At 48.7% G+C, this 13,538-nt stretch overlaps 1 protein-coding gene across 2 annotated transcripts in view; it reads right to left on the minus strand.

Moving 5' to 3' along the window:
* nbeal1 (neurobeachin-like 1) overlaps positions 1 to 13,538 on the minus strand; it is a 384,125-nt gene that overhangs the window by 31,974 nt on the left and 338,613 nt on the right. For both annotated transcript variants that reach the window (XM_072481723.1, XM_072481715.1), the window contains 5 exons: positions 13,062 to 13,192; positions 12,402 to 12,511; positions 8,535 to 8,652; positions 5,915 to 6,012; positions 2,566 to 2,682 (listed from right to left, as the gene is read on the minus strand). In XM_072481723.1, coding sequence (XP_072337824.1) covers positions 2,566 to 2,682; positions 5,915 to 6,012; positions 8,535 to 8,652; positions 12,402 to 12,511; positions 13,062 to 13,192 — 574 coding nt within the window. The remainder of the gene's footprint in view (positions 1 to 2,565; positions 2,683 to 5,914; positions 6,013 to 8,534; positions 8,653 to 12,401; positions 12,512 to 13,061; positions 13,193 to 13,538) is intronic.

The following is a 13,538-nucleotide window of genomic DNA, read 5'->3' on the forward strand; positions in this document are numbered from 1 at the left end:
GTGCCACAGCGGGCGCTAGTCCCTCTCCTCCCCCAACTCGAGGTTCACCCAGTGCGGAGCATGATCAGAAATGGCTATCGCCGAGTACTCCGTATCCTCCACCCTCGGAAACTGCTCATGACAAAAAAGTCAATCCGGGAGTAGGCCTTGTGGACATGGGAGAAGAATGAAAATTCCCTGGCCCCCGGCCTCGCGAACCTCCATGGATCCACCACTCCCATCTGGTCCATGAACCCCCTCAGCACCTTGGCCGCCGCCGGCCTCCTACCCATCCTAGACCTAGAGCGATCCAGTGCCGGGTCCAGCACCGTGTTGAAATCCCCCCCCCCCCCCCCCCATTAACAGGCCCCCCGTCTCCAGGTCCGGAATCCAGCCCAGCATTCGCCGCATGAACCCCGCATCGGCTCAATTCGGGGCATATACATTGACCAACACCACACGCTTGCCACTTACCATCACATATTTACCGCCAATGTCTGCCGCAATGCTCGATGCCTCGAACGACACTCTCCTCCCCACCAAGATCGCCACCACACCCCCCCCCCCGATTTTTCCCATCCAAACCCGAATGAAACACCTGCCCTACCCACCCCTTTCTCAACCTTTCCTGATCCACCACCCTCAGGTGCATCTCCTGAAGGTGGCCACATCCGCATTCAGCCCCTTCAGGTGCGCGAACACCCGGGCCCGCTTGACCGGCCCATTCAGTCCCCTTACATTCCAGGTTATCAGCCGGATCAGGGGGCTACTCACCCCCCTCCCCCGCCGACTAGCCATAGCCCTTCCTAGGCCAGCCACGCGCCCGCGCCCCCCCGCACGACCCGTTCCCCACAGCGGCAGACCCCCGCTCCGACCTCCTCTACCAACTCCAGCTCCACCTTGGGCATTCCAGCAGCAACCCGGTTCTCCCCCCCCCCCCCCCCCCCCCCCCCCGCCCCAGCTAGGTCCCCCCCTAGCTGCATTGCTCCCCCCATTGCACTCCCGTAAGTCAGCTGACTCCTGCTGACCCCGGCCTCTCCTGCCGCTCCTTCAAAACCCCCCCCCCGGTGTGGAACTTCCCGCCCCCCCCCTTGTCCACCAGCAGGATCTCATCCATTCCACTCCCAGCGCGGGAGAAAAAGTCCGCGCTTCCCAGCTCCGGCCCCGCCCCTTCAACCCTAAGCACGGGAAAAAGCCCGCGCTTTCCACTCGCCCGGCCCCGCCTTCCCTGGCGCAGCTCCCTTTCCAGGCCCGGTCCCACTACCCCCAACTCAGGCGCCCCCTCCCCCCACCCCGCGGGGCCCCATCTCCCCCGCCGACCATCAACTCCCCAAGCAGTTTACCTACCCCCCACCACGAGACCACCCGGCGGACCTAATCAAAACAATGCCCAATCAACCCCCGAAAAACAAAGAACTCGCCCTCGAAACACAACCCAACAATCCCCAATCATCCCTCCATCGCGACCCCTCGCCCCCGACCCTTAGTCCGAGTCCAGTTTTTCGGCCTGAACAAAGGCCCTCGGCTCCTCCGGTGGCTCGAAATAATGGTGTTGATCCTTATAGGTGACCCACAGACGCGCCGGCTGCAGCATATCGAACTTCACCCCCTTCCTGTGCAGCACCGCCTTCGCCCAGTTGTAACCGGCCCTCTTCTTCGCCATCTCCGCGCTCCAATCCTGGTAGATCCGGACCTCCGCGTTCTCCCACCTGCTGCTCCGCCCCTTCTTGGCCCACCTTAACACACACTCCCGATCAGCAAACCGATGGAACCGCATCAGCACCGCCCGCGGCGGCTCACTGGGCTTGGGCCTCCTTGCCAGCACTCGGTGGGCCCCCTCCAGCTCCAAGAGCCCCTGAAAGGCCCCCGCTCCCATCAGCGAATTCAGCATGGTGAATGGTAGGCCCCCACGTCCGGCCCCTCCAGCCCCTCCGGGAGACCCAGGATCCGCAGATTTTTCCACCTCGACCGGTTCTCCATCTCCTCGAACCTCGCCTGCCATTTCTTGTGGAGCGCCTCGTGCACCTCCACCTTCACCGCCAGGCCCAGGATCTCGTCCTTATTCTCCGAGACCTTCTGCCGGACCTCCCGGATCGCCGCCCCTTGGGCCATCTGGGTCTCCAGCAGCTTATCGATTGAAGCCTTCATCGGCTCCAACAGCTCTGCTTTCAGTTCCTTAAAACAGCGTTGGAGAAGCTCCTGCTGCTCTTGCGCCCACTGCCTCCACGCTGCCTGGTCTCCGCCCGCCGCCATCTTGGTCCTCCTCCCTCGCACCTTTCTTTGCTTCAATGCCACTTTTTAGATCGCCCCACTCCTGGTCCACTCCATACACTATCGGGGGAATGTTGCTGTCCCCTTCCCACACCGGGAAACGTCGAACAAGCGCCGTTACGGGCCATAAAAAGAGCCCAAAAGTCCGGTTTTAGCGGGAGCTGCCGAACGTGCGACTTAGCTCCGCATAGCCGCAACCGGAAGTCCCCAGGCGTGTTTTTAGGCATCACTAAAGCTCAAAGACAAAAATAAATTGACTGAAATAAACTATACAGATATCACCAGCAGACAAGCAGTAAAGCCTCCAACACTTACCTCCACAAAGAAGGACTTAAGCTCGGTCAGATGCTGAAAGATATTCAGTGGGCAGCTGTCCATCTTAGCCTGTCGCTTCAAAGCTTCTTCGGCTGATAACCTGGATGGATGCGACTCCTGTGGTAAGCCACGACAGATAACGTTTATCAGGTGTAACTGAATACATTTGCTCCAAAAGCAACATCACTGGACCAAAAAGGATCTCAAATCATCCAATCTATTTTCCTCAGCTCTCTAACTGGAATAAAGTGCCTCCGTTATTTGCAAATTCAATGCAACAAATCTTTGTGTTGACACTTACCAAACACAGCGGGTAATGTAAACGGTCTGCTGGCTGTTTGTGTGTGTGCTTATTTCAACTGACATTACACATTTAGTTTTAGTTTCTGAAACACGCAAGCCATTCGTGAAAAATCTGTGGAAACTCTATTTCCACTCCCCACAAAGCTTGCTTCTTCGATCCCCCTCCAGGAAGAGGCTGGTTCTCCTTCTATTCCTCATCTAAAGTAAAAGGTAAAGTCCCCATAGTCCAAGATGACTGTAGGCTACTTTCCTCCTTGAGGGGGAGAGCTACCTGGTGGTGATTTAACCTGAGGATCACCACAGCTCAGGTGAGGGGCAAGGTTGAAAAGGTGGGTCCTTCATCAATAGCCCCAGCTGGTACAGGAATTGAATACTGGCCTCGTGCTGCATCAAGAACCAGCTGTCCAGCCAATTGAGCTAAACTGGCCCTCATCTACAATCTGCCTTAATGCATGACTTCGGTTCCAACACGAGAACCGGGGACACAGTTTCATAGAATTTACAGTGCAGAAGGAGGCCATTTGGCCCGTCAAGTCTGCACCGGCTCTTGGAAAGAGCACCCTACCCAAGGTCAACACTTCCACCCTATCCCCATAACCCAGTAACCCCACCCAACACTAAGGGCAATTTTGGACACTAAGGGTAATTTATCATGGCCAATCCACCTAACCTGCACATCTTTGGACTGTGGGAGGAAACCGGAGCACCCGGAGGAAACCCACGCACATACGGGGAGGATGTGCAGACTCCGCACAGACAGTGACCCAAGCTGGAATCGAACCTGGGACCCTGGAGCTGTGAAGCAATTGTGCTATCCACAATGCTACCGTGCTGCCCTTCAACAGTACAGTACAGTTTAACAGTGAACAGTACAAGGTCTCCCTTTCAAGACAGAGATGAGGAGAATTTATTTTTCTCAGAGGGTCGTTAGTCTGTGGAATTTTCTCCCACAGCACAGTGGGGGCTGGGACACTGAACTTATTCAAGGCTGAGTTAGATGGATTTTTGATCGACAAGAGAGTCGAGTGTTATGGGGAACAGACAGGAAAGTGGAGTTGAGGCCGCAATTAGATCGGCCATGATTTTATTAAATCACAGAGCAGCCGGAAGGGCCGAATGTTCCACTCCTGCTCCTCTGTTCCAAATCATAGAATTTACAGTGCAGAAGGAAGCCATTTGGCCCATCAAGTCTGCACCGGCCCTTTGAAAGAGCCCCCCACACCTCCACCCTATCCCCATAACCTTTTTGGACAGTAATAATAATCGCTTATTGTCACAAGTAGGCTTCAATGAAGTTACCGTGAAAAGCCCCTAGTCGCCACATTCCGGCACCTGTTCGGGGAGGCTGGTAAGGGAAATAAGGGGCAATTTTATCATGGCCAATCCACCTAACCTGCACATCTTTGGACTGTGGGAGGAAACCGGAGCACCTGGAGGAAACCCACAGGGAGAAAGTGCAAATCCCACACAGGCAGGAGCACCCTTGGGCGGATTTGAACCCGGGTCCCTGGAGCTGTCAGGCAGCAGTGCTAACCTCTATGCCACCCTGCCGCCCAATGTACACTATATGACAGGCAACTCCACCTCATTATCACATGTCACTCACTCCTCCACTGCTTGCGTGATGCCAGACAGCTAGTTCAACATCTAGTTCTGGATGAGCCACAATTACCTCCAGTGAAGCATAGGGAAGACTGCTGCCATTATCTTTGACCCACACCACAAACCCCATTCTCGTACTGGTAATTCCATCCCCCTCCCTGACCACCGTCCCAGGCTGAACCAGGCACGTTGCATCCTCTGCTTCCTATCCGAGGCAAAGGTCAGCTTCCGATACTGAACTGTCTCTATCAGGAAGAACACCAGCTTTGATCTCCATAACATTACCTGTTTCCACCTTACCCTGTCTCAGTTCCAGTGCTGTTGAAACTCTTATCCATGCGCTTTTGTTACCTCGAAACCCGACTACTCCCATATGAACCTGGCCAGTCTCCCTCCATAAAATTGAACTCATTGCCCCACATCCAAACCTGCCCCAGATCCCCTTCACCCATCACTCCCTGCGCTCTGACCTACAAAGATTCCTGTTTCAGCAACATCTCGATTTGGAAATTCTCACCCTTGTGTTCTATTCCCTCCCTAGCTTGGTCTCTTTCTGTCTCTGCAACGTCCCCCAGCCCTATAATTCTCCATGAACTCAGCATTAGTCAAACACAAGCCACTTGTACATCCTGATTTCCTTTGCTGGCTGTGCTTTCAACTGTATGGCTCTTTAACTCTGAAAATACCTCCCTAAACTTTTCCATCTCTCCCTCCTTCTAGACTCTTTATAATACCTACCACAACAACCAAAATTTGGGCACCCACATAACATCAGTGTAAATATTTGACCGATTATACTCCTGTGAAGTGCCCTAGGGCATTTGCCCATGTTAAGAATGTTACATACATGGGGGCTGGTTTAGTTCGGTTGGTTAGACAGCTGGTTCATGATACAGAGTGAGGCTAGCAGTGCTTGTTCAATTGCCGTACAGGCTGAGGTTATTCATAGAAACATAGAAAATAGGTGCAGGAGTAGGCCTTTCGGCCCTTTGAGCCTGCACCACCATTCAATATGACCATGGTTGATCATGCAAATTCAGCATCCCACTCTCGTTTTCTTGATCAGGCCCGCCCATCTCAACCTTATCCCTTACCTGAGGTGTGGTGACCCTCAGGTTAAATCACCACCAGTCAGTTCTCCCCCTCAGGGGCTGGTTTAGCACACTGAGCTAAATCGCTGGCTTTTAAAACAGACCAAGGAAGGCCAGCAGCACGGTTCAATTCCCGTACCAGCCTCCCTGAACAGGTGCCGGAATGTGGCAACTAGGGGCTTTTCACAGTAACTTCATTTGAAGCCTACTTGTGACAATAAGCGATTTTCATTTTTTCATTTTCATTTCATTTTTCATTCAAAGGGGAAAGCAGCCTATGGTTATCTGGGACTATGGCAACTTTATCTTTTACATAAATGGAAATTGGCGCTGTGGAGCTGTTAAAGCAGTACCTTGAGGAGCTGACAGGGAGTCTGCCCAAAATTACTGATCATCCCTTCCAACGCTTTTCGCTCTTTTTCATCTGTGACTGCATCCAGGTCAACAGCTCCTGTAATGTGACACAATAAAATGCAGGCCTATTTAACTCATTGTGCTTTATTCCACACATCAGAGAGAGAGAGAGAGAGAAAGAAAGAGAGGTGGGGGGGGGGGTCACCGATTATGTTCCTTCACCATGGAGTCCGATCCAAACCCAACTTTTGAAATGAAAGCAGTTAAATCTCACAGAAGACTATTAAAGCCGAGCTTGTTCCCTTTACAGCAGAGGTCAAGGAGTAATTTACTGGACATGTTCAAATTCTGAGTGTGCATAGGGAGAACCAGTTTCCATTGGTAGGAGGGCTGGTAACCAGTGGACACACTTTTATTGTAATTTGGAAAAAAAGCCAAGTGCGAGGCAAGCAGGTTGCTGGAGTTGTTCTGATCTGCAATGCGCTGCCTGAAAGGGTGTGAAAAATCCAATAGGAACTTTCAAAAGGGAATTGGATAAATTGGCAGGGCTGTGAGGAAAGAGCAGGGGAGCTGAGAATAAATGGATAAATCTTTCAGCAAGATGGCACTGGCATGATGGGCCGAATGGCCTCCTCTGCACTATTTGTTTATAATATAACCATTTAGTAAATAAAATTTGCACGAGTGCTTTAGCACCACCTTATGCTGGGGAGAAATATGGGCTTTTCCTGGACAGACTCAGTCAGGCCGACTACCACTGCCCGACTAAGCATTCAGGAAAGGCTCCCGCTTACTTGCAGCACAGGTTTCGAAGATTGAGATGGCAACAAGTTTAATTCTTCCCAACATTAACCATCGCTGAATCTGGCCTTTGCAGCAGAACGGTGGCACAGTGGTTAGCACTGCGCCAGAGTCCTGGGTTCAATTCCGGCCTTAGGTGACTGTGTGGAGTTTGCATGTTCTCCCCATGTCTGCGTGGGGTTCCTCCCACAGTCCAAAGATGTGCAGGTTAGGTGGATTAACCATACTAAATTTCTCCTTGGTGTCCAGGGATGTGCAGGCTAGATGGGGTTATGGGATGGGGTGAGGGAGTGGGCCTAGGTAAGGGCTCTTTCAGAGGGCAGTGCAGATTTGATGGGTGAAATGGCCTCCTTCTGCACTGAAGGAAATCTATGGAATTCTATGTGGGTCAAAGCCTAATCTCCATCATCAATAAAACTGTGCTAAGAAATGGAGGTGCAGGTCATGGCACAGAGTTCTGAAAATCTGATGGCAAAATAAAGACAGTTTCAGCTCCTGATTGCTTCCAAATAGTCTTTGTAAATTAACCCAAGTCAAGTAAGTTGAACTGAGACTCCACTTTGATACCCTCCAATCAAACTGCCTGCCAATCATCGCCATTTCGACCCTGCTATGAAGTAAAGGGTATGTCGTTACCCGTTTATGGGTTTGAGGAAACGCCTTCGCAGGATCTCGATTGCCTCGTCGTAAGTGGTCGCTTTCTCAATCATGGCAGAGATTCTATGGCTCACCCGGGCGTGGAGTAGGCGCAGCTTGCGAGACCCTAAGACGGGAGTTTCCAACGATTCCAGGTAAGCCTCGAAGCAGCGGAGCCAGTACTCAAAAATTTCTTTGGCCTCCGGTGTCCGTGCTTCCAGGTTGAGCTTTTTTGGCCTGAGACCGGCGTCCATCTTAATGTAGTCTGCTTATTAAATTGTAGTACCCTCAATAACGACACGAGTGCAGAATGGTAAATGAAGGCTTTAATAAGCAGAGAACTAGTCAGTGACTGAGACATGTGCTTACTGAGTGCCACCTACAGGGCGTCACCTTATATACGGCTCCCTGGTGGGCGGAGCCCCCCAGGGTTCCAAACCCGGTCTTAAAGGGGCATCACCTACATGGTGTTAAGGGTAACCATTCATCACAGGGTATTTAAACAGTGGACCAGGATATAGAGCTGCCTGTTAATGTTGCAAATACTGTGACAGTTGCGTGCACGCTCTTGTCGTGATGCAGAGCAGCTGATACCACCTGGGGAAAGGTTAGGGCACAGTTATAAGAACCAGTTTTCACTGGTGGAGGGAAGCTGTGTGGAAGGAAAAAGCTGCATTTTCGCCACACTGGGTTTTATAAATAAACCCACATTGAAGGCAGACTGGAGCCAGCTGGCTGCTTTGCCAGCTTGATTTCAGCAAATTAACACTGCCAACATTTCTCAAACTGGCAAGAATTCTTGCATTAAAAAAACGGTGGACGAAAGTTAGGATGGGGGTTGTCTGAGCTCAGCCCTGCCATAAGCCTTTTGGTCCATATGTGACCTTTACCTACAAAACCTTCAGCTGGTCTTTTCTCTCAGTGCGACTGGTATTTTTCAATGCACCGGCTCCCCTGGGTTGACTGGTGTTCACAACTGACACCCAAATGTTTGATGGGAAACACCAGGAAAGTTTGGATTGTGAATATTTTAACTCACTATTGAAATAAACACATGCCATTTAAAGTAATGCTTCAAGCCCTTTTTCATTTTGATGGGAAAAAACAGTTTGCTAATGTGCTTCCTTGAATGGCAGCTGGAGATTTCAGCGGTATACCTCCTCCCAGGCCATTATTATTTACCTTCATAGGTACAGTAGTAGAAAACATTTAGCGCCTCGGCTGCATCTGGACCTCTTTGTTTATATCCAAATATCAGATCGATCCACTCGTGAAGATGAGCAGACACAAAATCGGACTCCTGTAGGAATGAGAGAAATACAACTCTGAGAAACATTAATAATAATCTTTATTATTGTCACAAGTAGGCTTCTATGAACACTGCAATGAAGTAACTGTGAAAATCTCCTATAATAACTTTGCCGATCCTCTTGACAGGACCTCAGTCAAATTCCTGTACTGAGGCTGTGCAATTGGGATATCATGAGAAAAAAAATCAATGGAATTTTCCAATACAGTTTGCACTGCTTATAGTGGGTGCGCTGATATGAACATGATTTGCTGGCTATCTGTGGTGGCCAGTATAATGTGGTAGTGCCATTACGTTAATCAAATACATAACATGAATGTTTCTTTTGTCCAGTAACCTTTCGCCCAGTTGTTTTCACCTCCTCAGCTTTATTTAAACGTCAATTAGTGCTTAGTACAAATCACACATCAGTCAGAGCGGATAAGAAAAGGCTTTAATCACACAAAAGGCAAAAGGACATGAAATCAAGGTGTAGATTTACAAAACTCAAAAACAGATGCTTGGGATCTGAAATAAAAACAGAAATGTAGCAGGTCTGGTAGCATCTGCGGAAAGAGAAATTTAAAGATAACATTTCAAGTCAATGATCTATCGGCAACGAGAAACCTTGGGTGGAATTCTCCGGCCGTTGCGATTCACTTTTCCCACTGGCAGAGCACCCCCGCCTACATGTTTTCCGGCGCATGGCGTGGCTTCAACGAGAAATCCCATTGACAAGCGACAGGAATAGTAAATCCCGCTGCCATAGAATGGCACGCCATCGAGAAACATGCGGCTGGGGGACTGAAGAATTCAGCCAATTGTGTTTCTCCCTCTGCAGAGCCGGCCTAATTTGCTTAGTTAGCATTTTCTGTTTTTGTTTCTTAGTTACATTTTGTTCTTGCACTCACTGCAGTTAAATGAGATGCCAACTAGGGAATAATCACAACTGTTGCTGCACAAAGGAAGTTGAAAATGTACAATGTTTGAACAGGCAACTAATTGCTTGTGGCCACGATTCAGCGACCCTGTTGCACTCGGCACGGATCCGGGCTGATGATTTAATCGCGCGAGAGCCCCAAATTGGGCTCTGCGCCAGGCGACAGGTCGATCGCGAGTCACCCGACTCACTCTGCCTTACAAGATCCAGATCTGCATATTTACATGAGCCTGCAAGAGACCTCGCCATTTAGTTTTGGTCTACACAAGCATGGACCAGGCCTAATGGCACCTCGGTCTCGTAGGCCATTAGAGACCATCGGGTGGTCGGTGACGGGGCAGGGTGGTACCCTGACACCTGGCCACCTTGGCAGTGCCACCCAGGCACCCTGACACAACCAGGTTTGGTGGGGTTCCCATGGGCCTCAACTAGATTTTTTGGGGGGAGGGGGTGGCAGCGGGCAGGAGGCTGTAAGTATCGGACGGGAAGATTGGGTCTGCCAGCAGCAGGTCTTTCTGACGAGTAAATGTCTCTGAGTGTGGCCTTGGCAGGGAGAAAGTCCCCGAGGCCCCCAAAAACTGTGCCATTGAATAGCAGGGTGATTCTCGGCATTGCAGCCATTGCAAAACACCCCGCCAAACACGCCCAAAAGCGGACTTAAATTTTTGTCTGCTGAATTGCGCCCCGTGCCTTCGCAAAGAGTCCAGGAAGAGATGGAATGGTTTCTGTCGAGATTCATCCCATGAAGTTCTGTGACATAGGGCTGGGTGCACTGTGACCGTTCCCAGGGATGAACAGCAAGTTAAACATCAACTGCAGCAGAAGGACCATCAACTCGGTGAAAGACGCTCTTTGGACTTCCAGTGCAAAGAAGTGTCCGCAACCAAGTGTTGCAAATTGTCACATTCCAAAGTCCAGGAATGTGCTGAGGGATATTCTAATCAGGTGACTCACCTGATGAAGGAGCAGCGCTCCGAAAGCTAGTGACTCCAAACAAAGCTGCTGGACTTTAACCTGGTATTGTTAGACTTCTTACTATCTTCCTTTGTGCAAGGTTTGACTCCAAAGTTTCCCTCCTGATTCCCATTGACTCCAGTTTAGCTAGGGCTCCTTGATGCCATACTTGGTCAAATGCTGCTTTGATGTCAAGGGTAGTCATTCTCACCTTACCTCTGGCATTCAGCTCTTTTGTCCATGTTTGAACCAAGGCTGTAATGAGGTCAGGAGCAGAGTGTCCCTGGTGGAATCCAAACTGAGCAGATTATTGCCGAGTAAGTGCTGCTGGATAGCACTTTTGATGACTCCTTCCATCCCTTTGCTGACGGTGGAGAGTAGACTGTTAGAGCAGTAATTGGCTGGGTTGGATTTTTCCTGTTTCTTGAGTATAGGACACACCTGGGCAATTTTCCACATTGCCGGGTAGATGCCATCATTGCATCTGTACTGGAACAGCTTGACGAGGGGTGTGGCAAGTTCTGGAGCACAAGTCTTCAGTACTACTGCCGGAATATTGTCAGGGCCCATAGTTTTTGCAGTATCCAGTGCCTTTAGCTATTTCTTGATATCACGTTGGGTGAATCGTATTGGCTGAAGACTGACATCTGTGATGCTGGGAATTCTGGAGGAGACCGAGATGAATCATCCACTCGGCACTTCAGGTTGTTGCGAATGCCTCAGCCTCGTCTTTTGCACATATGTGCTGAGCTCCTCCATCATTGAGGATGGGGGTATTTGTGGAGCCTCCTCCTCCAGTGAGTTGTTTAATTGTCCCCACTATTCTCAGTTGGATGTAGCAGGAACACAGATCTGATGTGTTTGTTGTGGAATCGCCTAGCTCTGTCTATTACTTGCTGCTCATGCTGTTTGGCACACACGTAGTCCTGTGTTGTAGCTTCACCAGGTTGACACCTCATTTTTTGGTATGCCTGATGTTGATCCTGTCATGCTTTCCTGCACTCTTCATTGAACCAGGGTTGATTCCCTGGCTGGGCGGTAATGGTAGAGTGGGCGATGAGATTGCAGATTGTGGTTGAATATAATTCTGCTGATGCCACACAGCGCCTCATGGATGCCCAGTCTTGAGTTGTTAGATCTGTTCGAAGTCTATCCCATTTAGCACGGTGTTAGTACCACACAATACAATGGACTGCATCCTCATTGTGAAGATGGGATTTTGTCTCCATAAGGACTGTGTGGTGGTCACTTCTACCGATATTGTCATGAACAGATGCATCTGCAGCAGGCAGATTTGAGAGGATGAGGTCAAGTATGTTTTTCCCTCTTGTTGGTTCCCTCACCACTGCCTGGGTCTCACCCCACAACCCAAAGATGTACAGGGTAGGTGGTTTGGCCACGCTAAATTGCCATTTAATTGGAAAAATTGAGAAAAAAACTCAACTGCATTCTGAAATGGCCTAGCAAGCCACTCAGATCAAGTTAACAAATGTTGGCTCAACCGGTGAAGCCCTCATCCCCATGAATTAATAAAAAATTGGATTGAGGCTCCTCAGGTTGCATCAAACTGTATAGAGAAAACATGAATTTCATTGCACTTTCTGTAATATACAATTTGAAATGTTGAATGTACTTTTACAAATTTTATAAATAAAGTATGTTTTAGCAACAAAAAAAATAACATTAATGCAACTACCTGTTGGTTTAGGCTTATTCAAATGGTGGCCTGTTTTAAACGTATCCCCTAAAATTAGGGCATGATTGACTAGCGTGAGATGATGGAATGGGGCAAGTTAAGAATTGAAAAATTCAATTCTCCATATACTTTTCGTGCATTAAAATATAGAGATTACGAAGCAGTCCTCACCAGGGCTTTCCTGTGCTTGTAGATGAAGTCCTCAGGTGACGTGGCCCATCTCGGAAGTATCACATCATTAACCCTCTCCTTGGAAATCTGCAAACGTCCCAGGTCCAGCTCTTTAATAGTTGAGAAATATATGTGTTAGTCCAAGCTGTCAGTGCTTGGTGACAAGCTAACTTAAATAAACTAAGAAACTGCCTTTGGAAGATATACAATTGTTCCAATGAGAAGCTATGTTACAAAGTATTTCATTAAATCAGTGCACTCCAACAATAGATCAATAAACCAGTTATCATGTAAATTTCTACGGTTACAGACCTGCAGAGAGCAGTTGAGCAAGGGTGGGGTTATAGTATTGAGTAAAAAGTGGGAGGTTCACAGATGATGCCTTGTTAACTAAGCCTCGAGAAGAAAACAATTCAGATTCTGAATTCTCTAGAAATATAGCTGTTCTCTAGATTCGAAGACTGTTCATTACGTGACAAAATGTTACTGGGCACAAACACTATTTTGGATTTGCTGGGCTAAGTGGGAATTGATCTTTTAAACGGATTATACATTGCATAAGAAGCTAGTCTGTGTCCGGTCTCCCTCTCGAAATAACAAAGTCAGAAACATGTTTGAAACAGAACTCCCCTCCTCGATCAGTTCCGCTGAAATACTCACGGTTCTTATTTTCTAAAAATTCTGGAAAATAGAAGAATTCAGGAATGAGTTCTTTTACATCATTGGGATTCTCCATGAGAGCCTGCCACGTAGCAGGAATGGAATGGAATTGGCGATCCGCACAATCGAACCTTGAAGATAAAGGTAGTATAGAAAGGAATAAATAGACATTATAAAGCTTATAGTTCATCACATTATGTGTAACAGAGCACTGTAAATGTCGGAAAAATCAAACCACAACAGGGAATAGTAAACAAAAAAAATCGGTTATCATTCGTAAGGTGAAAAGTCAAGTTAACATTAACCCTTTGTCAGGCTACTGATGGGCTTTTTACACCATTTTCAGTTTCTTCTCTCAAGAAAGACAACTTGAAATTTTGAATGTGGATTTATAGCATCGTGTCCGGGCAAGGGAGAAATTGTCTGATCTGGGAATTACTGACAATTTTCTTCCCCTGTTGTCCTGCTGTCACTAGT

This window comes from Scyliorhinus torazame, chromosome 2 (assembly GCF_047496885.1).
Source record: "Scyliorhinus torazame isolate Kashiwa2021f chromosome 2, sScyTor2.1, whole genome shotgun sequence".
In the NCBI taxonomy this organism is placed as follows: domain Eukaryota; kingdom Metazoa; phylum Chordata; class Chondrichthyes; order Carcharhiniformes; family Scyliorhinidae; genus Scyliorhinus; species Scyliorhinus torazame.